The sequence below is a fragment of the Ovis aries genome, chromosome 21 (genome assembly GCF_016772045.2).
Source record: "Ovis aries strain OAR_USU_Benz2616 breed Rambouillet chromosome 21, ARS-UI_Ramb_v3.0, whole genome shotgun sequence".
NCBI lineage: Eukaryota > Metazoa > Chordata > Mammalia > Artiodactyla > Bovidae > Ovis > Ovis aries.
Window position 1 is genome coordinate 45069102 of NC_056074.1, and position 24061 is coordinate 45093162.

General features: G+C 65.2%; 1 protein-coding gene across 2 annotated transcripts; it reads right to left on the reverse strand.

Annotated features, from left to right (window-relative positions):
- Window positions 1–1243: 1243 nt before the first annotated feature.
- On the reverse strand, window positions 1244–21716 carry SLC22A18 (solute carrier family 22 member 18). Of its 2 annotated transcripts, XM_027959591.3 has the most exons (11): window positions 21617–21716; window positions 20661–20808; window positions 18741–18838; window positions 17563–17723; window positions 17026–17158; window positions 10310–10428; window positions 9858–9965; window positions 8078–8178; window positions 3780–3881; window positions 3456–3576; window positions 1244–1475 (listed from the first exon to the last, which is right to left on the reverse strand). In XM_027959591.3, exons 2-11 carry the CDS (start codon window positions 20781–20783, stop codon window positions 1288–1290), a joined length of 1254 nt encoding a protein of 417 aa, XP_027815392.1. In that variant the 5' UTR covers window positions 20784–20808; window positions 21617–21716; the 3' UTR covers window positions 1244–1287. The 2 variants fall into 2 exon arrangements, with proteins under 2 accessions (XP_027815392.1, XP_042093824.1); XM_042237890.2 differs by lacking the exons at window positions 17026–17158; window positions 17563–17723; window positions 21617–21716 and having other exon boundaries at window positions 20661–20824.
- Between the last annotated feature and the right edge of the window lie 2345 nt (window positions 21717–24061).

Below are 24061 nucleotides of genomic sequence, written 5' to 3' on the forward strand. Positions count from 1 at the left end.
TGGGGGTGGGAGATGCCGAGGTGGGGGCAGTGAAGGGCACCAGTTGGGCCTTAATGTCGGTCTTACCCTGGGCTGGGGTGGGGGCCACCATCACAGGCTTCCTGACTCACTGGGTCGCTGGAGTCAGGCTTGGGGGGACGGGGGGCAGTCCTGCTGGGAGGCTGGGTGCTGGGTCCAGAGAAGAAACCATTCCGGTGATGAATGTTTTCCTCCACAACAACACCATGAGGCCCCAGGGCAAATGGGAGGGGGCTCCTCTGGAGAGGAGAGGCCAGCTCCAGGGCCCCCACTGACCCAGGGGCACCTCCATCCTGCGCCACCCTGGAGATCTCTCCCGCCAGAGGCTCTGGTGGATGACGGAAGTCAGGGAGTGAGGCCCGGGCGCCTCACCAGTTCCTGGTGGGGCTCAGGGGGGGTGGGGTCTGACCTGAGCCCTGGGGCTGGGAGAGTGTATGTGTGTGTGTGTGTGTGTGTGTGTGTGTGTGAGAGAGAGAGAGAGAGAGAGAGAGAGAGCGCGCATGCGTGTGGATCTCGGCTCTCAGAGTCTCCTCCAGAAGGGGCCATGGAATATTCCAAGTTTAATAGCTTTTGTTAAAAGTAGCCTGTGGGGGAAGGGTGGCCGTCCTGGTCTCAAGGGCGTCTGCAGACACCCGACAGGGCTGTCCTCTCCACGCTGGCTCTTGGCGCGGCGGGCTGCCCTGTGTCTGCTGCCCTTTTGCCATGGACTTGGGCTGGAGGTGGGGGGCGGCCGAGGAACGGCTCCCTGGTTCTCAAGCCTGGAGGCCTGGCTCTCTACCTGTTGGGCTCCCCAACATGAAACAAGGGTTCTCTTCTTCGGACTTTCCCCAAGCCTCAAATGGCTGACCTTTTAGAACGACCCTGTCCTCTTTCTGTTCACCGGCGGAAGCAATTTCAAGGGCTATGGAGGGTGTGCAGGCAGAGTGTGCTTGGCAAGGGGTCGGTATTGGGGCTGCGGGTGAGCAGAGAGCTCCATCTCTAGGGACGCGGGCAGAGTCGTCTGGATGGCAGCAGGAAGGATCCCTTGCTGGCTTGGGTGGTGGACTCCAGGGCTGGGACCCACCTCACGCTGGGATGCTCTTGGGCGATTCTTCTCTCCCTGGACCCCTGGGGCCCAGCTGCAGGCCTTCTCCTCCAGGAAGCCCTCTAGCCTCCAAAGTGGCACCCCACCCCCTCCCTAGACCCCCCGTCCAGCAGGCAGGAGCCTGCAGAAACCAGGCTGCGAGAGGTCCCAAGGGAGTTTATTGCCAGTCTGCCTGGGGGCCAACGTCACTGGGCTCTGTCCATCTTCCGGGGCACAGGCTGCTTCCAGAGGACCAGGAGGACGATGAAGTTGACGGCGAACTGCACATGGCCGAAGACGGGGACGCCGAAGCTACGGTACAGGAGGCCGCCCAGGGTGGGCCCCAGGGTCCGTGTCAGTGGCTGCACAGAGGCACAGAGGCCCAGCATGGTTCCTGTGGCGGGGAAGGGCAGGTCAAGTCCGGCCTGGCCAGTCCCTGAGCATCACTGCCCCAGCGGCCCATGTCCTGGACACGGCCCAGGCCTCCCTGTCCCACCATCCTCCGCTCCGCACCCCAGCTCGCTCCCCCTGGCCTGCCTGCCCGTCTGCCCCCTGCGGGCCACTCATGGGGAGCACTGCGGCCTCCGGCTGTGGTGCCTCTGCCCTGCTCCAGAAAGTGCCCAAGCACGGGCGGAGCCGGGGAGCCGGGCTCCAGGTCGTGGGCCAGGCGCCACCCGCCCCCCCCAGCCTGTCAGGGACACAGCACCCCAGCCCAGCTCGGCCCAGCCTGGGGAGGCCCCCATGTTGGGGGTGGGCTGGGGTGTAATGTGGGCCACGATACACTCCAGGTCACCCCCGTGGCCTTAACTGCCCACGAGTGGACTGGAGGGAACGCCTCCACAGGGCCAGAGACGAGATTTAGGTGCTCAAAGGACGCCCCCTTCTTTGCAGCTGCTCCCCAGGCTCACCTAGCTGCCTGCACCCCTTCTACCTGAAACCCCTGCCTCTACCCTCCCCTTGTCAGCTGTGCAGTATGCAGGCCACCAAGCAACGTGTGCCCCCAGGTGCAGGCTGCGCGGTCCTCAGAGGCTCCTCTCCGGCGCTGGAAAGCCCCGCCCGCCCGTGGACCAGGTGGGCGTGGCCTGGTGAGGCCCCGCCCAGGCTCAGGGCCCGCGTCGGGGGAATTTCAGAGCAACTCCTCCCACCGCCCACAGGCCCTGCAGACACCAGGGAGCAATTACCACCCCCTCTAACGTCTCCAGTTCCCAGGCTGGCGCTGGGAACCAGCTCTGGCTCCTTCCGAGTTGAGGGGTGGTGCCCCTGGCACCTGGGCCCGCTCCTCTTGCTTCCTTGCAGGCCCTGCCCTCATCTCTCCAGGTCTTCCCCTCCTTCTTCCTCCCGGCCTCTGGGCAGAATAGGCTCACTGCCTCCAGGAAGCCCTCCAGGACCAGTCTAGCCTCCCAAGACCACAAAGTCAGATCTAGGGGACCCTGGGGGTTTCCAAGGCAGCCCTGAGGAGACGCCTTGTCCGGCAGCCTCCCCACTGTCAGCGGGGCGTCTGAATCTGTCTGCCGCTCCTGGACATGCAGATGGATCGACAGAGGGTCAGCTGGGACCCTGAGCTCTCTGGCCCTGCTGCTGCAGAGGCCTTTGACCGCAGCCAGCCCACAGGAGCCCCTGGCCTTGACCAGCACTATGCATAGGGCAGTGTGAGGCGGGAGCCTTCGGAGCATCAGGTCCAGGGACCGCCCCTTGCCACCCCTGCCCAGTCCGCATTGGAAACTCCCTGGCCTCCAGAAGGAAGGTGGGTTGCAGAGTGGGACTCGGGGGTCTGTGTCTGGGGGTGTCTGAGCCCCACTGGGGGGCCCAGGGGCTTCTTAGATTAAGGCTGCTGTGAGCCTCCGGTCACTGGTCCCTTGGGAGGCACCTGAGCCTGTGCCGGCAGGGATCGGGAGGCATCCCGGCGCTGGCCCCACCTCCTTTGGCCTCCTGCCATTCTCTGTGCCTGGCCCTCTTCCTAACCAGCCTCTGCAGCAGCCTTTCTGAGCCTCACCCCACACCCTGGCTGGGGCTGGCCTGCGATGCCATCTTTCCTCGCCTTTTTAGTGAAACCCTGTGCATACTTCAGCCAAGCCAGATGCCACCTCCAGGAAGCCCTCCTCCCTTCCCCCAGGCTGGCCTGGGGCTGATCAGCAGGGCCTGGTGCAGGGTTGGCTGGGCTGGGTGGCGGGCAGGATTCTCACCTAAACCCTCTTGTGGGCTGCCACCCTGACCCTGCCCACTCAGACCCCTGGCCACCCATCCTACCCAGTGCCCACTTGGTCCCCACTCAGGGCAGCTGCTCTGCCCCAAACTGCTCATCAAGCTCCCCAGAGAGCAGGGCCGGGGAGCCCCCCAGGGCCTGCCCTTCACCCGGCCCAGGGACCTCACTCACCCGTGTCTGAGGTCGAGACGGCCTTGGTCAGCATGCTGTCGGTGACCACGTTGAGGGCACACAGGCTGAAGACCAGGCCGGGCATCAGGAGGCAGAAGTGGAAGACATTGGCCATCAGCGCCTGGCGGGAGGCAGGTGGAGGCTGTGGTGACTGGGGGGCTTGCCCACCCCTGAGGTCCCGCTGAGGTGGTCCTGAGTGGGAGTTGGGGACAAGAGAGCCCCGGGGCTCAAGTGATGACTGGGCACCTGAGGAGGGTCAGCGGAGAGGGCCTGGGACCCTGCTCTCTTCAGGGATAGCGGGACGGGGTGGGGGGAGTCTCTCACCATAGCCAGTCCCACCACGCTGAAGACCAGCACGCTGGCCCGGAGCAGGGCTCCCTCGGAGAAGTGGCTGCTCAGCCGCCCGATGACCAGGCCCTGGATGACCTGGGTGAGGGTGAGAGGGCGGAGGTGGGCACGGCTGGGCCTGGGAGGGTGTTTGGGCTGCGGCTGGCGTGGGGGCCTCCCCTGCTGCCCATGACCCCTGGGCCCCTGCCACCAGCCCCAGCAGCGACAAGGCACAGGGCAGAGGGGCAAGCCTGAGAATCCATGATGGCCCCAAGGTTCTGGGGAGACGAGGCCTGCAGCCTGGGGCTCACACACGTGCACACACATGCACCCACCCACGCACACACACGTTCCACATCCAGAAATTATTGCATCTCTGCTGTTTCAGGTGTGAAGAAAGTGAAAGTGTTAGTCGCTCGGTCATGTCCGACTCTGCGACCCCATGGATTGTAGCCTGCCCCAGGCTCCTCTGTCCATGGGGTTTTCCAGGCAAGAACACTGGAGTGGGTTGCCATTTCCTTCTCTAGAGGATCTTCCGGATCCAGGAATCGAACCTGGGCCTCCTGCGTCCCAGGCAGACTCTTTCCCGTCTGAGCCCCCAGGGAAACCCTGAAAGGACCGGTTAACTCCTGACAGGGATGGCGGAGGCCTGACTATGGGGCGAAGAGCTCACAGTGTGGCCCGGAGTCCAGCCCTGGGGCCCTGGGGAGCCCCCTCCCAAGTGCCCTGGCCCACCGCCACACTCCTCTGCTCCCTCTCGGCCCTCTGGTCTGGGAGCTGGGAGCTGCCACAGATGGGGAGGCTAGGGCACGTGGGGGCGGGCGGTGGAGGGGGCTGGACTGGGATGTGAGCCCAGGGCCCTGGTGGCCGTGTGGGGTCCTCCAGCAGCTGGCCCTTTCGAGGCCTGGCCCTGGCAGGCAGGTGCCTCGGCCACCACCTACTGGGGGCCAGGGTCTGGGCCAGCGGGCCGCTACTCCCATGATGACCGGGTAAACTGAGGCCTGGGGTCTCAGAGTGGGGTGGGGTGGAGCCCAGGCTGGTGGGCTTTTCCTGAGCCTGGGCAGGAGAGGAAGGGGCCACAGGCTCCCCGAGAGACACCTCCCCCACTATTGCTCAGCCCTCCACCTCCAGCTTTGTCCTCCTTGTCCTGCCCTCCACTGCCCCCCACCAGCTCAGCCCCAGGGTCAGCCAGCCAGGGGCTGGGTTAAGGTTCAGCTCCCCTTCTGCTCTCAGCTCCTCCCCATGGAGGTGGGATGAAAAGCCCAGAGCCGGGACACCCTTGACACCTGGGATGTGACTCAGAGGACAAGCCCAGCCCACAGGCCGTTCCCAGGCCCGGGTGAGGCTCCCTAGCTGGTCCCTGCCTCTTCCACCAGGCAGGCAGGAAGTGCCCGGGGGAACCATGAGGCTGGAGCAGCGCCCACTGGAGCTGGGGGTCAGTGTCCCTCTGGGCTGTGTGACCCGGGGTGGGGGTGTGTCCAGTCCCATGGACCAGGAGGGAGCCCTCTCCTTGCTGCCTGCCTGGCATCATGAGACTGTCTCAAACCACAACCAAGGGTGTCTTAAAAAAAAAAAATTCCCACTTTCACACTTGCTTATCTTCATTTTGTTTGTTTAAAGGGAAGATCTACTTGACAAGTTTCTTTTAGTACTTGACACCCCAGAGGAAATCAACAAACCAGGAGCGAGACTGAAATCCGTCTCCACTCTTCATACAGACCCCGAGACCAGGATCCTGATGTGCTGGGAGTCAGCTCTCCATTTTCCCATTAACTTAAAAAAAAGCCTAAGCTTTCATGCCTTCCAGGTTATTACATGAAACCAGAGTTAGTAAACTAGTAACTAGAGTTAGTCAGAAATTTCACTTTCTCCCAACCCTCCCACCTGGAGACCCTGTCCGCTCACCCAGCCCACTCCCTGCCTCCCTGGCCTGAGCGGCCACCGCCTCCCCCAAGGTCACACGGGCACAGGCACCCAGTTGCCCCTGCCCACCCCTGCTCTAACACAGCCTAGGGGCAGGGGCAGCCAGCTGGTAAGACCACACCCGGCCTCCACAAGGCCCCACCCACAGCCAGTACATCTGAGCAAATCCAGGTCCTTCTTGGCTTTGCAGCTCACCCCCCATGCAGGCCTTCAGAGCACAGTCCTCTCCCCTCCGGCCGTCCGAGCCACCCCAGGGCCTTTGTACCTGCAGCCCCTCCCTGCAGTCCTCTCTCCCTCCGGGCTTCTCCCTGGGCCGCGGGAGAGCCCCCAGCTGGCTGGCCCCCCTACTGAGGCAGCAATCGCTGCCCTGCCAAGGGCCTGATTCGCCTGGGTTTTGTCTCCCCTGACCCACCAGACGCCTAGGTGGTGGGGGCTGGTCTCTGTTCCCCCTCCAGGACACAAGCTCCATCCCTGCAGTGGCCTAAGAGCTCAGTGGGGGGCCTCCCAGGAGAGTTCTCGAGGGACAGAGGGCTGCAAGTGCCCCCCAGGGGAGGAGAGTGAGTGGCATCCCTTCCAGGTTAGGACCACCTGGGCTGTCCTCATTGAGATCCCAACCCCAAGGATCCCCACACGCAGGGAGCTGGGGGACGCGGTGAGCCCCTTGGGTGGGGCAGGAAGAGCTTTGCCAGGGCAGCTTCAGCAGCAGCGGGTTCCCCTCCCCAGAGCCACGGTGACCAGCCCTACCCTGGATGGGATGGAGGTGGCAGAGGCCCTCTCCACAGACACAGCTCAGGGCCTCAGCTGCCCCCACCTTCGCCCGCAGGACTGAAGGCCCGAGGCCTGGCGCCCAGCCGCTCTGCAGGCTGCCCCTCCCCAGCCCCTCTCCCTGGTGGGCCTGTGGGAGGGTTCCCAGGCTGCACCCAGGCTCCCCCCAACCCACCTGTCCACCCCATCATCACAGGCACCGGAGCCCCCGGCCCATCTCGGCAGGCCCACCCTCACCCTGCACCAGGCTTGAGGCTATCAAGGTCCATCCCTGGGGGTCTCAAGGGGTCTGCCAACTTCAGCCAGGGCCTGGCCTCAGTCTCCTGGCCTCAGGGAGCCCAGGATGAGCTCAGGCCCCTGGCAGGCTGGGAGCGGCTCCTTATTTTACTTGTTTAAAATATATATTTTTTTAAATTTAAAAAACTGTTATTCATTTATTTTTGGCTGCAACACACACATGCGGGATCTCAGCTCCCGCACCCAAGGATCCAACCTGCGCCCCCTAGAGTGGAAGCCTGGGGTCCTAACCACTGGACCGTCAGGGACGTCCCGGGAGGGGCCGTTTAGAACAAGGCTCCAGTGGCCCCAGTTCAGAGCATCCGCGTTACTGTTTTCTGTCTATCTATTTCCCCCACCAGCCTGGCACTTCCCAGTCCACGCAGCCAGGCCCACTGCAGCAGGGGGGCCGGCCCCTCCCCGGAACGGCTATTTCAGTCCGGGGTCCAACCCAGCCCCAGGCCCAGAGGCTCGGGCGGCAGATGGCCTGGAGGTGCTGGGACCGCCACCCGCTTCCGGAGAGGTTCAGTGCTCCCTCCGCCGTCCGCCAGATCCCAGAATAGCCCCTCCCGCGCGCCGGCTGTCAGGCAGACGTCCCGGGGGGCGGCAGACACGTCGCCACCTGTCCCCACCACAGTCGCCCCGCCGGTGGGCAGGCATGGGGCACGCAGAGCCCGGCCGTTCTCCTGATCACGCGCCCCCCCATGGGGGTCCACTCCCCACCCCCAGCTGGCCTGGCACCACCGGTACCCTGGTGGACGCGGGGAGGGCCGTGGGCCTCTGACGTGCTTCCTGATGGGAGGTTGAGGGCTCGCCAGTCCCCAGTGTGGATGAAGCTCTGCTCTCACCTCTCAGATGGGACCCCCTCGGGCAGATGGACGGGCAGAGAGTGCGTGTGTGTGCGTGCTAAGTCGCTTCAGTCGTGTCCAACTCTGTGCAACCCTATGGACCATAGCTGGCCAGGCTCCTCTATCCGTGAGATTTCCCAGGCAAGGATGCTGGAGTGGATTGCCACGCCCTCCTCTAGGGGATCTGCCCGACCTAGAGGTCAAACCTGCGTCTCTTATGCCTCCCGCGTTGGCAGGCGGGTTCTTTACTGCTAGCGCCATTTGCAAGGCTCAGGCAGACAGGGCATGTGGGTGCAGATGCAGGCGTGGGAGCCGTGAGCAGGGAGGGGGGACAAGCCAGAAGTGAAGGTGGACGGTGCGCCCGAAAGGTGGGCACTCAGGATGGCTACCGTGCTGCTCAGAAGCCGAGGGGCTGGTCTGCGAGGCCCTCGGACCCTGGGAGAGCCGGGAACCCACCCGCCCGGTGCGCCCGGCACCACTCACCATCTGAAGGACCCCGAAGAAGGACATGAGGTAGCCGGCCTGGGCGGCGTCCAGCTGGAAGAAGTCCATGGAGATGATGGAGAACATGACCATGAAGAGCCCTGGGCGGGCAGGGGTCAGGGGCCAGAGGTCAGTGGTCAGGGCTGTGCAGCCGTGCCTGTCTAACCCCCTGACAGTTGGCCCACCAGGGCACCAGGGGCCTGCCCACGGTGACCAGCTCAGGGAGGACCAGTGCGAGCCTTCCCTGAGGTCCTCCCTGGCGGGCCTGCCCCACGGGGCCGCCGGAGGCAGTGAGAAGGTGACCAGAGCTGCCCTTGCCTGGGGTGGGCAGACCCCAAGGCCCTCTGGGGGGGTGAGGGGATGGGAGACCACGGGGCCCGGGCACGCACAGTGGGAGGGTTTGGCCCCAGAACTGAGGTCGATGATCTGGGTTCCCATCACCGTGCCCCCTGAGTGTTCTGGGGGCAGGTGAGCTGGGCGGGGCTCCCCGGATGGCAAGGGGGGGCATTTCTGCAGAGGAGGAGTTAACCCTTTAGCGCCCACGTGGGAACGCCTGAGCGCCTGTGAGCGAGGCCTCACAGTTGTTCTCTGCAAGGCTTCCTGGGTCGGAGGACCCCCGACACGGGCTCGGAGGGGTCTCTCCTGGGCCTGACGGTGCTCAGGAGCGCCCTCAGGCCCCCGGGAAGGGATGCAGGGGTGGGCGGAATGCGTGTGTCCCCCTGCAGACTCACTGTCTTCTCTCTGACTGTCCTGAGAGGCCTCGGAAGCCGCTGGGCAGGGCAGCAAGAGCTTTTGTGAAGCAGGGGTGACTGGGGCCTGAAGTGAGGGGGAGACCCTTGGTCTGTCCTCCTCCTGGCCCTGGGGTGGTCAGGCCTGCACCAACCTGTGGGCCGCACCCTCGCTGGGACAGATGTGGGCCTGGGGCCCAGGGGGTCTTGGAGCATGAGAGGCCGGGCAGAGGAAGGGCTGTGCTCTGGCCACGGACCCCCGGGACTCTGGGCTATAGACCCCGGAACTCCCAGCGGCAGACCCTGGGACTCCTGGCCGCGGACCCCCGGGACTCTGGGCCGCGGACCCCAGAACCCCCAGCAGTGGACCCCAAGACTCTGGGCCGTGGACCCCGGAACTCCCAGTGGTGGACCCTGGGACTCCCAGCCGCAGACCTCCGGGACTCTAGGCCTCGGACCCCTGGGACTCCCGGCCGCGGACCCCCGGGACTCTGGGCCGTGGACCCCGGGACCCTGGGCCGTGGACCCCAGAACTCCCAGTGGCAGACCCCAGGACTCCTGGCCGCGGACCCCTGGGACTCTAGGCCGTGGACCTCCGGGACTTTAGGCCGCAGACCCCGGAGCTCCCGTCTGCAGACCTTGGGACTCTAGGCCATGGACCGCGGAACCCCCAGCCACGGACCCCCGGGACTCCGGGCTGCGGACCCCGGAACTCCCAGTGGCGGACTCCGGGACTCCCAGCTGCAGACCCCTGGGACTCTGGGCCGCGGACCCCTGGGACTCTGGGCTGCGGATCCCGGAACCCCCAGCAGCGGACCCCCGGGACTCCCGGCTGCGGACCCCTGGGACTCTGGGCCATGGACCCCGGAACTCCCAGTGGTGGACCTCGGGACTCCTGGCCACGGACCCCTGGGACTCTAGGCCGCGGACCTCTGGGACTCTAGGCTGCAGACCCCGGAGCTCCCGGCTGCAGACCTTGGGACTCTAGGCCATGGACACTCCCGGCCGCGGACCCCAGAACTCCTGGCCGCCCCGGCCGGCCCTGGACTCACCTATGGGGAGGCCGCAGATGACCTTGACCAGAAACACCGGCAGGACACCTGGCTGCAGCAGCAGGCGGGTGATGGCCTTCAGATCAAACACGCTGGCTTTGGGTTTCCCTGTGGCACGCGGAGTGGCTGTCAGCCCACCGGACAGCGGCTGAATGCCCCTGGCCCTGCGGGCCCATTGCTCGGGGCACAGCCCCTGCCGCCACAGCTGCTCTGGCTCGCTGTGGTCTTGGCAGTGTCCCTGAGGGAGGGCTGGGCTGGGGGAGCACGGGCCCCAGGTCCAGGGTGCTGGCTGCTGGGCCCGGAGGGCTCACTCCTCACACTGGCTGCATCCCGAAGGGGCATACCTGGGGGCTGTAACTGGCCAGCTGCGTCGGGTAGGGACGCCCCGCTGGGACACGCCTTGTGGGCCTCTGGACCAGTGTACCTCCTGGGGCTCACCTGGCAGGGCTCACCTGGCGGGGTGGTCTGGGCGTGGACGCTGGCCCCCTTGGTGCTGGCTGGGATGCAGGTGGCGCTGAGGAGGGCTCCCAGGAGGGTGACCACAAGGGCCGCAACGACCGGACACTGAATCCTGGGGGCGGCACTCGTGGTCACGGGGGCTCGGGCCCCAGGGCACACAGGCCCCCTGCCCCTTCAGCCGCACTGGGGCTTGGACAGCTTGTGCTCAGCTTGCGCCCCACCCCTCACACCTCCCCAGGCTTCGGTCTGGAGGGCGGGACAGGGGATCCTCAGGGCACATTCACTAGGGGATGGGTGAAGGAACAGACCCTCCCGTCCCTGGGGGGTCTCTGAGGGTGGGCGGCCGTGGGGGCGGGATGCTGAGCCCCAGAGGGGCGGGGGCAGGGGCCTGGAGTGGGCAGCCACGGTCCCGGGGACGCACGGCTCCCAGCCTGTGAGGGGTGAGAAGGCTCCCAAAGGACAGGGTTGCTGTGAGCCCTGGGGGCCGTGTTTGGGGAATGGGACCCAGCAAGGGGAATGCCCCCAGACTCCCCTGGACACCCCTGGCAGCACCAAGAGTCCCACCCACCCTGGGGATCAGGACACTGAGGCTCCCAGGGGAAAGACCCGTTCCCCAAAGCCTTCCGGCCTCCGCCTCGGCGGGACTGGAGGGGCTGCCCAGCGTGGAGGCTGAGAAGGTGACTGTTGCCCTGGGTGACTCAGGAAAGGCACAGTACTGGCTCACAGTGAGTGGGGTGCCAGGTGGCACTGGGGCTGGGGCACCAGGAGCGGCTGGAGATACTGGCCCCGATGTGCCTGGTGGGCCAGGGCCTGGCTTTGAGTCTCAGCCCCACACGCCCACATGGAAGGCCGAGGGACTCCTGCCGGCCCATCTGTGTCTGGGGGACCGTCAGCCCTCCCTGCCCTCCTGGGGAGGACAGGCCGGCACTTAGTGAGTCTCAGGAGGCCCCACTTCCAGGAGGGCGTTGGGCAGGCTGGGCCTGCAGGGTGGGGGGCCTTTGGCCCCTAGACCCAGGACACAGCCCTTAGGGCGCCTGCCCACCTGCCTGCGCTCCCACCAAGGCTGTGACTCATTCTCTCCCCTTGGCTTTCACTCCTGAGGGCGTGCTCCCCTCCTTGGGTCAGCGCATGGACACTCAGCCTGCGACCCCCCAGGACCACAAGGGCGGGCCTCGGCCTCCAGCCCCAGGCAGGCCGTGTGTGTCAGCCAGGAGCAAGGGCACTGGGGCCTGGCCTTTCTGACTGTCCCTGTCTCCTCCTGAAGGCTAAAGGAGAGAAACGGGAGCTTCTTACTGAGCCAGGCTGCATGGACCTCCAGGCCTGGGCATGGCAGAACACCTTGCCTCTCCACAGCAGAGAAAACTCCTACACATCCTGCAAGGGCCCTCTCTGTGAGGCCCTGCCCTCCTCCACAGCGGGTACCCTATCCTCTGAGAAGGGCTTGCTCTACTCCAGGGCCACTATCTGCCCCCCTAGGGTGCGGGGGCCTGGGTGGGACCCTCCTCTGAGACCCCCGTGGGCCAGACTGTGGACCAAACGGACGACAGCTGTCCTGGCCCAGACCCCATCAGTGTCCTGGGAGAGGCTCCCTGTGCCCTCAGACAGGGCAGCCATGAGCTGCCCCTGACTCTCCTCAGACTTCAGAGAGAGGACTCTCCCGCCCCAGCTCCAGCACAGGTGCCCACATGTGCACACGCACAGCTCCCCGGGGAGCCCCGGGGAGGACAGGGGTCTCCTCACATGGGATCAGGGAAGCCCGTGGGGACTCCGTACAGAGAGGCTGGGCCCCGGCTGCCCTCATTTCTGGGCTGAGACCTGCCAGGGCTCATACTGCTGGTCAGGGCTGCAGCAGGCCCTGAACCCCGCCCCCTCCACGGGCCCAGCTCTGGTCCCCCGGCCGATGCCCACTGCCCGGGATGCAGAACGTTTGGACTTTCTGGCTGCCCGGGTTCTGGACAAATGGGCGTGTCCATCGGCTGCCAGGTGGGAAAGGTCAGAGGACCCTGGACGCCCCGGGAGACGTCCAATGTGGGTGGGTTTGAACCCCACAGCTCCTTTCCCCAGATGGCAGGGACACGCCAGCCCTGGTAGCCAGAGAGAAGGGCCTTTTCTTCAAGACTGTGGCCTCCGAGGCCCACACGTCACTGCTCTAGGCCTGCCCGGGCAAGGACAAAACGAGCTTTCTTTGCCAGAGGCCCCGGAAACGCGTGAGAGCAGAGGCAGCCACTTAGACGGTTATTCTGGGAGGCTAGTGACAAGCGAGGGTGGGCAGCTGGGCGCCAGGCCCCTTCTCTGGGGGTTCTCTCCTGTCCCGTGGGGGGTGGCCAGTGAACTGAAGGGGCACAGGGCCGCTGGCAGGCCCCGGGAGGGCGTGGGGGCCCCCGCTGGCCGGGGAGGCCGGGATGTCCTTCTGCATGCAGAGCGCTCTCCGATTCCCCCAGACAAGACGGCAGCAAGGGGAGTGCAGGACGGGAGGAAGCTGCCCACGGTGGGGGCTTCTCAGTGGGGACGCCCTCTCACCTCCTGCCCCTGCTCGCCGCTGCTCTGTGGTCGGCGCACCCCCCGAGTCTGCCCTCGGCCCAGGCACCTTTGGGGTGCAGCTCAGGCAGGTGGGGCTCTGGGCCGTCTGGCGCCTGGCTCACTGGACCGCTTTTATTTAATACAAACTGGGCGTGGGCCACGAGGTAGGCAGGTTCGCGCCTTTGTCCACTCACTCCCTCTTGCCTTTGGTCGGATGGGTTAATGGGAAACTGAACGGACAGACCCTAGGGACCCTCAAAGGCCCTGGGTCGGACTCAGGGCACCGAGCTCTGTCCCTTCTCGGTGGCTAGCTTGCTGGGTGACCACCTTTCCTCAGATGCCAGTGAGGGCTGAGCTCCCGGGGGCCCTCCTGGGCTCCAGGGTGCCTGCTTCCCGCCGGGGGACGCCTCTGGAACCGGCCAAAGCTGGTTGCAGCTGCCACGGGCACTGGTCAAACGTCAGCAGCAGCAAAAACACTGCCTTTCATCCTTATCTCAGGGCCCGGAATCTGCCGATCTGACCTTATCAGGCGGGCAGGAAGCCTGTCCACCTGCTCACCTTGTGTGAGACCTGCTCACTCATCCTCTCTGCCCGACACCGTCCAGCTCCCGCCCAGCTCTGAGGTGACCACTCCTCATGAGCCTGAAGCTGCCCTCCCCATCAGCTCCAGGGCCCCCAGGGGGTACTGCTCCCGCCAAGGTCCCCCCCAGAGCCTCCCGACCTGCGCTCCCTGATCCTGTCCCTCCTGGAGAGGCCTGCGGTCAGCTGGGCCCAGCTTCAGGTGGAGCCTGGCTATGAGGGGCCTCCTGGAGTCACCAGCCACCTGGTCTGAACTTGGGGGGAGAAGCCCCCTGTCCTAGCTGAGCCCTGGCCCACGGCACTGTGGGTGGAAACGTGTCTGACAATGGATGCCTTAAGGGGCCACCCCTGACTCAGCCCCTCTTTGGCTTCAAGTGCCAGAAAACAGCCCTAAAGCCATGTCCGGCCTAACCCTTCGCAGTCCAGCCTCTGTGCCTGCCAAGCCTCTGCCCACTCAGGTCCCCAGGCAAGCCCCCAGCTCCTTCTGCCTTTGCGCGGGCTTTCCCAGAGCCCTGTCCAGCTGACAGGTCTCAGCTGAGGTCCAGCCCCACTAATCTCAGCCATTCGCGCCCCATCTATGGACCCCCGAGGGCCTGACACACCAGGGTCCGTCTGCAGGGCCTGCATGACCCCTGGGTGGGGAGGCGACACGGCCTCGGTGAGCCGGAGCAAGAGGCGGTGGAGCAGGCAGCCTGGCTGCCCTGAGTCTCCTCAGAGCCGCTTGGGGCAGCCCCGGTGTCTGCTCGTTGACCCCAGATTTTCACTGGGCTGGGAGCCTTCCAGCAGCAGGGTGAGGGTTTCCCGTCCCTGCGTCCAGGGGCTGAGGCATGGTCCTGGGGGAGACCAGCCTTCCCAGGCCTCCAGATAAGGAGGGGGTCACACTGACCGAGTCACAGGGCCCTTTGGGCATGGCATGGGACTGGGATCGCTTAGCACCCAGGAAGGCTGGCCAGGGACACTGAGCTCAGCTTGGCCTGACCTCTAAGGTCTGTGGCTGGAGGCGCTCCCAGCCCCGGCTTGGATAAGTAGCATGCCCGGATGGGTCACCTCTAGGGGAACAGAGCCCTTGGGTGCTGGCCTGCGGGCTCAGTGCTATCTGTGACTGTGGGGCAGCCCCTCAGTGCCCAGAGGAGCAGGGGGTCCCGCAGAGACCCCCGCACTAAGTCTAGCCTCCGGCCTGGGCTTGCACCCTCAGCAGCGCCTGACAGGTGGCCGCTGTTTCTCAAATGTCGGAGCCAATCCCCCAGACTCGCCCCCGCACCCCACCAGGACCCAGCTGTGGCGGGCTAGGCAGGCTGGTGCTGCCCACCCCGGGGGCACGCGGCCGCCCTGGGGGAGGGGGTGGTGGAGGTCTCCCCAGGCTGCAGGTGCCAAGCTGGGGGCCCTGAGTCACGGAGCTGCCCCTCACCTGCTGAGTGACTCAGGGCTCAGGTCTGGGTGCTCTGCAGTAGCCGGGCCTCCCAGCCCTGAGCCGCAGGCTGGGCCTAAACCAGTTATACCAGTACCTAGCCCAGGGCAGCAGCTGCCAAGGCCACTTCCTCCCTCCACCTGCTCCCTGGTGGTGTTGGGGGGGTGGGGCATGGTTGGGGCCTTTAGGGGCCTTTAGGGTAGGGGGGGCTGGGATGGGCAGGCAGAAACAGCCAGGGAGACCTCACCCCCTGCTGCAGTTTCCATCAAGGGGGAGGAGGGGTGGGAATGAGGCCTCTGCATCCAGCCTGCCCTTGCCGTGGGCTGTGCTGGGAGGCAGAGCAGGTTGAGGCCAGCAGAGAGGCCGAACAAGGAGACAGGGGCCAGCCCCTGCTGTGGGGCGTCAGGGCCCCAGAGGACCCCCACTTCCCGGGGCCTTGAGGGGGTATTGGGAGCTCCACTGAGGGGGGCCTTACCTTCTGTGGGGCTCTGGTTTCCCCACCCATCAAAGAAAGTGCCTCAGACCTCAGGATGGAATTGGGAAGCTAGTGGAATGCCCTGGAAGGTGAGGGCAGGGATGGTGTGAATTTGGGGGCTTCTAGGAGGGGGAGATCAGTCCTGGGTGTTCATTGGAAGGACTGATGCTGAAGCTGTAACTCCAATACTTTCGCCACCTCATGCGAAGAGTTGCCTCATTGGAAAAGACTCTGATTCTGGGAGGGATTGGGGGCAGGAGGAGAAGGGGACGATCAAGGATGAGATGGCTGGATGGCATCACGGATTTGATGGACGTGAGTCTGAGTGAACTCCGGGAGTTGGTGATGGACCGGGAGGCCTGGCGTGCTGCGATTCATGGGGTCGCAAAGAGTCAGACACGACTGAGCGACTGAACTGACTGACTGAGGAGGGGGAGGGAAGTGAGTGGTCTTTCCTGGGTCAGCAGCTACGCTGGGGACAAGGGCAGGTAAAGACAGGAGGGATGGGGGGCTGGCCCGAGGAGGCCTCTGGGTGTGTGCACTCTGCAAGGTGAGCAAACCTGCCCAGGGCCCAGGGAAGCAAGTGGCTGGGCTGGGAGGTGAAGCCCCAGTCCTGGTTCTGATCCTGACCCCCAGGGTCTGCAGGTGGGGCTGCCCCCTGCCCCACCTCTCATCACGCCCCAGGTGCTCCTTCTCACTCACAGCCCCTGACCCTCTCTCGTCTCTCCCTGGGCACACAGAGGCCCTCTCCCTTGTCCCGGGGCCCATCTACCGAACCAGGCTCCCGCCCGCGCTGAGCAGGGAGGGAGGTGGCCCCGGTCCAGGGGGAGTCCACAGTCGTGGACGGTGGGTTCCGTCCTTGACCCTCAGGCCTGGATACCCCCCTGAATCCCATCTCTTTGGGTCCTCCAGGTGGCTTTTCTTAATTCCTGGCTTCTAACACGAAGCGTTGGGCCCCAGCCCCCCTCTGGAGTAGTTCCCAGGACTTAGAAACCCCCCACTTGAGAGCACGGCCCTGTTCTCCAGCTCAGACCCCCCATCAGCCCACTCAGGAACTCCCTCATGCATCTACCGGGCACCAGACTCACCCTGGTGGGGGCCCAACTCCTGCTGGTAGCCCGGGTAGCAGGGACCTCAGCGAGGCTCACGGCTCCCCCAGGCCCAGCCCAAGTCCAAGCATGGTCTTGCGTTCACACTTACCCCCCAGCCATCAGCAAAACCACCCCAGATCCCGCCGCTGCCCTCTGCCCACCACGGCCGCCCCTGGTCCAGCCGCCGTACTCTCCCGCCTGGACCAGCTCCGTCCCCACCTCTGGTCTCCCTGCTGTGGCCCCAGCCCCCACAACCTCGACACAGCAGCCAGGTTACCCCGGGCCCCTGCTTGAGGGCTCCACGGCCTGACGCGCTGCCCACCCCCGCTCCGTCCACTCCAGCTTCACAGGCCTCGCGTCCCCATGTGAGGGCCTTTGCCTCCCTGGAGGTCTTCCCGCCTGACATTTGAGGAACCCACGTGGTGTACGGAACTCGCTTGTCGAAGCCTTCAGACCCCGCCCACCGCATAGGCCACGCCCCTGGATGCCCACGCCCACCCGGAGGTTCCAGCCGGTTGCGCTCCCACCAGGTCAGGGTGCCCATGGGGAAACTAAGGCCCGGAGGGCGGCGGGGCCGGGTTGAGGGCCTGGCTGGCCAGCGCCAACCCCGGCCCGGCCCGCGCCCCGGACACTCACCCGAACGAGCTGCTTAGGGTTCCACCGAGCAGGGAGCCGAAGATGAGACCGACGCCGAAGCACAGGCCCAGCCGGCCCAGGGCCGCGGGCCTCTCCTCAGGTGTGGACAGGTCCGCGATGACCATCTGGGCAGCTGGCGGGTGGGACGCGGGCTGAGCCGCGAGGACCCCCACGGAGCCAGGCCACGCCTCCCCACCGCGCCCCGCTCCCCACAGGCCACGCCCGTCCGCTCCTCCGACCTGCCCCCTCCGCGTCACCACGCCCCCCGCCCCGCGTCACCAGCTGCACCCCGACTTGTCCGCAGGCCGCATGCTCCCCACCCCCTCTGCTCAGCCCCGTGGAAGCACAGCCCACCCCGTACATCACCCCTCCATCAGCGTCCAGGGCCCCTGAGGGTGGCGTCCGCAGCGCCCCCGGCTCAGGTCACGCCCACACCGAGCCCCCCGCCCCGCCCTCCGCCCCCTCCAGTCCAGCCCTGGGCCCCGACAACTGGGGCATGTTGCCGATAGCTGGGACATGTTGCCGAGGGCGCCCTACCTGGCAGCGTGTGCATGAGTGCACCCGGCAGGCGCGAGGCGAAGAGTAAGGCCACGCCAGGCAGGGCGGGGATGCAGGCGGCCGCTAGGAGCAGGTAGAGGGCGGACGAGGCCAGGAAGGACAGCGTGAAGGCTGCCCGCGCCCCGTGCTGGTCTGCGAACCTGGGGGGCCCACATCCATGACCCTCACCGGCAGAAGGCAGGGCTGCCCCTCTTTTGCCCCACACCCGCCCCTTGGGATGGCTGAGAAGCTGGGCCGCAGAGAGGTCCCGGTGTTGTGAGGGTGCCAGAGAGCCTAGGTCCGCGCCTCCCTCCTCGCCGGGCCTGTTTCTCCACCCTTCCAATGCGGCAGTCTTCAGTGACCTTGGGGAGTCTGACCCACTCGGTCACTCCCTCTCCTAGTGAATAACTTGTGGGATGCATGCTTTCAGAAAGCTCTTCCTGCGTGCAAGTGGGGAACGCCCCCCACCCCCAAGACCCCTGCTCTGTCCTGCCTTACTGGGTCTGGAGCCCCTTCTCTTCCATGGAGTGCCTCTGAGATCTGACTCCTGCCACATTGATCTGTCCACTCCAGGGTTTGCAGCAGGGTGAGCCCAGTGCCCCCAGAGCATTAAGACGAGTGGGAGTCCCAGTCCCCAGAATTCTCTTTCCCAGAAAAGTTGCTGGTGGAACCCCCCAGCTCAGTAGAGCAGGGCATTTATAGCCACGAGACCCTCACCAGCTACATCCTCTCTCCAGCCACAAACCAGAATTAGTGACGGTTATGGGTCGGGACAGGAGAAGGCAACGGCACCTCACTCCAGTACTCTTGCCTGGAGAATCCCAGGGACGGGGGAGCCTGGTGGGCTGCCGTCTATGGGGTCACACAGAGTCGGACACGACTGAAGCGACTTAGCAGCAGCAGCAGCATGGGTCAGGACACCCTGGGAGCTAACCCAGCACTAAAGGGACAAAGTTTGAGCAAGCTCCAGGAGATGGTGAAGGTCACAAAGAGTCAGACACAACTGAGCCACGGAACAACAAAGGGTCAAAGTTCATCCGTGCCTCAGGGGCTGCCATCCCTCTAGTGGGGCCCAGTGTGAGGTCCGGGAACCTGGAGTCACCCAGGCCATGACCTCTCAAGGGAAGGTCTAAGTCATCATGGGACGAGGGCCCCCTAACTTCCCCACCCCACCGTACCTGCCGAACACCGGCCCGCCCAGAAGCTGTAGCACACCAAACACAGTCTGCTGGTAGCCAAAGGCGACAGAGTCCAGGCCCAGCCTCCGGGAGAGGTACTGAAACATAGGAGGGGTCCGTGGGAGGGGCCTGGAAGGACCCCAGCACCTGCGATCCGGGGTCCTTGGTGGGAAGGGGGAGGAAGGGTAGCTCTGAGCAGCGTGTGAGGGAATCGAGGGTCTGGCTCTGACCGCCCCATGATGCATCTGGGGTGACCCGTGACCCTGGACTCAGCTGCTCATATCGTAGTGGGCAGCCTGACAGGGCCTCTGGGTCCAGGCTCCAGGGACTCAGAGCTCGGTGAAGGCAGCTGCTGGCCCCCCTTCCCTTCTTCGGGATACACCTCAAGGGTGTGAGGCAGACCCCATCTTGCCCTGGCCTAGCACTCAGTGTCTAAAAGCCCTCGGACCTCAGCACGTCCAGAACTGGCTCCTGGTTTTCCTCTAAGACCAGCTCCTGCTGATGCTTCCACCCTGGGGGTCCCTGCAGCCCTTCCTGGCTTCAGCACCTTCTCCCCTCCAGCACTGGTCACACAGCTGCCCCAGGGCCTTTGTACTGGCCAGCCCACTCCCATGTCTCCTTTAAGGCTTTGTACAGGGTTGCCTTCTTCGGGCAGCCCCGCTGACCCCAAACCCGCCACGCTCCTCACAGCCCCAGGCGCCCTCCTGCAGCACAGTCTACTGACACGCTGTCTGCTGTCGGAGGGCGTCACCCATGCTCAGGACCACCAGTGGCGGGGTGCCTGCGGCCCACGCCGCGTTGTGCTCTGCGATATTCTGAGCTCTGAGGACAGGCACTTGGGGTGCTTGCGAGCCTTTGTGGAGCAGACACAGTCCACCCCCCAGGAGAGCCGGTGGGAGGGCAGGTGGCACTGGGAGCCCTGAGTTCTCAGGATCTCATGTTCGCTCATCACTCCAGCACCGGCTCTCTGAAGGGCAGCGGGGCACCTGCTGGGGCCCCTTGGCTGCCAAGGAGGGGATACAGGGCTTAGACCAGCCCGGTGGAGATGAGCCGGGCTTGGGAGGCGGGGGAGCTGGGCTTGCGGTTTGGCCAGGGACCCCCGCCATGGCTGGACTTATAACAATGTCCATACCCACTCCCACCCAGATCCCCAGGCCCAAGCTGCTTATGAGAATCTCCTGGGGAACTTTAAAAAGTGGCCAGTGGCTAGGGCCACGGTCCCACCCAGACCAGGCAGACAAGGGCCTCTGGAGCTCCAGTCTTCCAAAGTCCACTGGGAGCTGCTGCCCCAGCAGGGCGAGTCCCAGCAGGCCAGCTGCACACGGGGTTGTGGAATGAACAGACACGAGTGAATGGGGGAGGATGCTGAGTGGGTGGGCACCAGCGAGCCATGGGGGCCACAGAAACCCAGGGGCTGCTGGGGGCCAGGCAGAGTCCAGACCAGGGCAGGCAGCAGAGAACCAGCCGGATTAGCCCCGCCCTCACATCCTGGCTGGGGAGACAGAGCGATCCAAGACCATGGCATACAGCGCAGGGTGTGGGCAAGCCTCAGGAGGCCGGACCAACCAGGACCTGAGGGGAAGTGACTCCGGGTACCTGGCGGGTGCTAGGGGGAGGGCCCCCGCTGCGGGGAGCTCTGCGGAAGAGGGCTGAGCGGGACTAGGAAGTGAGCCGCGCGGGTGTCAGGCTGGTGGGTGAAGAGGGCCAAGGCCCCCAGCTGGGGCGGGAGCGACAGAGCCCAGGGCTTGCTGATGGGGGACCCGGAGGCACAGTCCCCGGGTACCTCAACTGGCTCAGCTCCAGTGTGGCAAGGGGCCCCAGAGAGAGGAGCCTGGCAGCATCAGGCCAGACCTCGGGCCCCGCCAGGGCCCGAAGGAGGGTGAGGGGGCCAGGCCAGGCGACCCGGGGAAGGGTACTCACGGGCATGATCGAGAACTGCATGAAGAGGCAGGTGAGCTCCAGGGCTGCCAGCACGTACGTGAGCAGCACGACCCCCGAGCGGCCCAGGGGGCCCATTCCGCTGGGGGCCCCGACTTTCCGCATGCTGGGCAGGTGTTGCTGGAAGACCCTGCCGGGATAAGAACGGGAGGCTGCAGGAGCGGGCAGGGAGCAAAAGTCCTCCTGAACTGGGCGAGGGTGCTGAGTCATGGGGCGGGAGGCGGGCGGCACCCAGAGGGCCCAGGGGAGAGGTCGGGGTGCTGGACTCTCAGTGGGGCTCTGCAGCCTCTCGCCGCCGAGAGCCCTTGGGCCAGTCTTGCTCTTGGAGATCAAGTGTCCCTCCCCTCCTCGACGGACGACTCTGGGGCTCTGGGCACACTGCCACCGTGGACCCAGATGGAAGCCTCCTGTCCAGCATGGCTGGGCTCAGGGCCTGACTTTGAGATGGAAACCGAGGCCAGAGTGGTCGCTGACCACAGCTCAGGTAGGTGACTCGTGTGTGTGTGTGTGTGTGTGTGTGTGTGTGTGTGTGTCGGGCGGGTCTTTAGGCCCACAGGGCCCCACTTCCACTGCCCCTGTGAAGCGCTTCTCAGCCAACAGCCTATTTTGCCCAGCTCCTCCACACCAGAGGGCCTTCTGGAGCCAGGCCCTGTCTGCTCCCCACACCACCCCCCCACCAGCTGTAGCCAGAATCTGCGGTTCCATGGAGGCCTCCACCAAGTTTTGCCAAATGAACACCCAGCTGTACATTGGGCCCAAGGGTCGCCTTCAGAACCCAGACCCAGGGGTGGGGAGGGGGGTGACATCAAAGAGGGACCAGGGGCCGTGGCCAGACTCCCCATCCTGGGGTGCAGGGAACTTGCGACAAGCGGGGGCAGAGGGTGAGAGCAGCAGGTCGGGGCACCTGGCTGGCAGGGGTGCTGAAGGGAGCTCGGTACCTGCCTTCCCAGGGGTCGGCTTGGGCACCGTCCTGGCGAGGTGAGCCCTCGTGGGGTGAGCTCCGGCTTGCCTGCCCTTCCGGGGCTGGGCTCAGGCCCCGGCCCACTCAGGGTGCCCTGGGACACCTACCCTCCCAGTTCCCCGCCCCCGAGGCCAACCCGGACACCCCGCCCCCGCCCGCGAGCTCCGCGCTCTCATTGGCCGAGCCCGACACGCCCCCCGGCTGGCACCGCTCCGCCCCGCAGCCCCGGACCTGCCCCCTCCTGCTTTTCTCCCAGGACCGCGGGGGTAGGCGGGAGCTCAGACCGCTAGAGCAGCTCTGGGTGTCCAGTCTGGGTTTCCGGTGGGCAGGATGGGGCGGGGATGGGGCGGAGGGAGGCAGGACAGGGGCTGGGAAGAAGGATGGGAGGGATAGAGGTGCAAGGAGAGGGAGGGGGAGGGCAAGGCCCGGCTCGCCCCCTGGGTGGGGTCGGCAGAGAGCCAGACGCGGACAGATACCTCTTGGGAACCGCTCTTGGCCCCACGTCGCCCCGCAGTTACTGAGATGCTGGTTCTCCCCCCTTTCACACTGCGGCGAGCCCACCGGCTTGGTCAGGGCCATCAGAGCCCCAAGGTATGCAGGCCCACCCGACTTCAAGCTGTCCTTCTGGGGGACTAGCTCATGCCCCCTTGTAGTCACCCAGAGCCCCTGCCGGAGCTCCCTCTCGGGTCAGTTTCCCAGATAAACGAGCAGAGGCCCACGCAGGACTCTGCTGCCCACGACCTGCCTGCAGCTCAGAGCCAGGCCAACGTCAAAACCAATGTCCTCTCCGCCATGCGTTACCCTCAGCTCAGGCAGCTCTCTAACTGCAGGGACCAGGAGCCTGAGAGGTGGGACAGGCAGCCCAGGAGCCCGCTGTGCCTGTTTGTGTGCGTGTGTGGGCATGTGTGTGGGCATGTGTGTGAGTATGTGTGCGTGTGTGTGTGCGTGCGAATGTGTGTGTGAGTGTGTGCATGTGTGTGAGTGTGTGTGCATGTGTGTGGGGCATGTGTGTGCGTGTATGTGTGTGTATATGTGTGTGCACATGTGTGTGTGAGTGTGTGTGAGAGTGTGTGTGGGGGCATGTGTGTGGGGGCATGTGTGTAGGGCGTGCATGTGTGTGCATGTGTGTGTGGGCATGTGTGTGGGCATGTGTGTGAGTGTGTGTGTGAGAGTGTGTGTGGGGCGTGCATGTGTGTGCATGTGTGTATGTGTGTGTGCACGTGTGTGTGAGAGTGTGTGTGGGGCATGTGTGTGTGCGTGTATGTGTGTGTGTGCATGTGTAGGGGGCATGCGTGTGTGTGTGCATGTGTGTGTGGGGCATGCGTGTGCGTGTATATGTGTGTGCACACATGTATGTGTGAGTGTGTGTGAGAGTGTGTGTGTGCATGTGTGTGGGACGTGCATGTGTGTGCATGTGTGTGTGTATGTGTGTGTGTGCATGTGTAGGGGGGCATATGTGTGTGTGTGTGTGTGTGCTCAGTTCTGTCCTTGTGACCCCATGGACAGTAGCCCGCCAGGCTCCTCTGTCCATGGGATTCTCCAGGCATGAATACTGGAGCAGGTTGCCAGGCCCTCCTCCAGGGGATCTTCCTGACCCAGGGATGGAGCCCACATCACCTGTGTCTCCCACACTGCAGGCGGGTTTTTTACCGCTGTACCACCTGGGAAGCCACGGTGCCCAAGGAGACAGGCCAAAGTCCGGCAGTTACGTGTGGAGTCAGGGGAGGCCCAGGCCTGCTGCGAGGCCTTTCTGGGAGGGGCAAGAGGGCCCTCAAGCCTCGGGGCCCTGGCTCACGACCCCTCTCCCAGAGTGGGCCTGTGCTGGGGGCAGACTTGAGCCCAAAGGCAAGGGGGTGGCAGGAAGGGGCTGCTACTCACCTCTCCCTTCCTCCCGCGGCACACAGGACCCACGGGCGGCACGGGGCTGGCTGGAGCAGCGGCAATCAGATCCAGCCTGAGTATCCGTCACAACAGGCTCTGTGGGCAGGGAGCTTCCTGGTCTCGAGGGAGCTGGGAAATCCTTTCACTTCACCCACAGCTGCACCTCCTGTGGACCTGCTCCCCCCACACAGAGCAGTCACAGCCTCCCGGCTGGATCTGAGCACAGCTGGGGAGGAGGGCTTCTCAGAGGAGGTGATACCTCTGCAGAGTCCTGAGGATGAGCTAGAGGTGCCCCCGCCACACTCCTGCTGCTTGTGATGGTGGTGAGGTGGGCGTGTGCAGGCAGGTGTGTGTGCACGTGTCTGTGCGTGTGGGAGAGTGCAGAGACGCCCAGTATGCAGGACGCACGTGGAGGTGGCTCACCGGTTGCCCTCACTGCCGTGGAGCCCGGGCTCCAGGCCCGCCGCTTCTAGAAGGACCTCGAGCTGACGTGCTGATCATGACTGAAGGGGGTGGGCCGGTCAGAGGTGTGTCTGCAGTC

What these genes read in the sequence shown, in the direction of transcription:
- SLC22A18 (XM_027959591.3), bottom strand. Translation starts at nt 20,783, where the DNA reads ATGCGGAAAGTCGGGGCCCCCAGCGGAATGGGCCCCCTGGGCCGCTCG. An exon ending in TGCAGTTCTCGATCATGCCC is followed by an intron (nt 18,839 to 20,660) that starts GTGAGTACCCTT and finishes CCTATGTTTCAG; the next exon opens with TACCTCTCCCGGAGGCTGGG. An exon ending in ACCCTAAGCAGCTCGTTCGG is followed by an intron (nt 10,429 to 17,025) that starts GTGAGTGTCCGG and finishes TGCCGCCCCCAG; the next exon opens with GATTCAGTGTCCGGTCGTTG.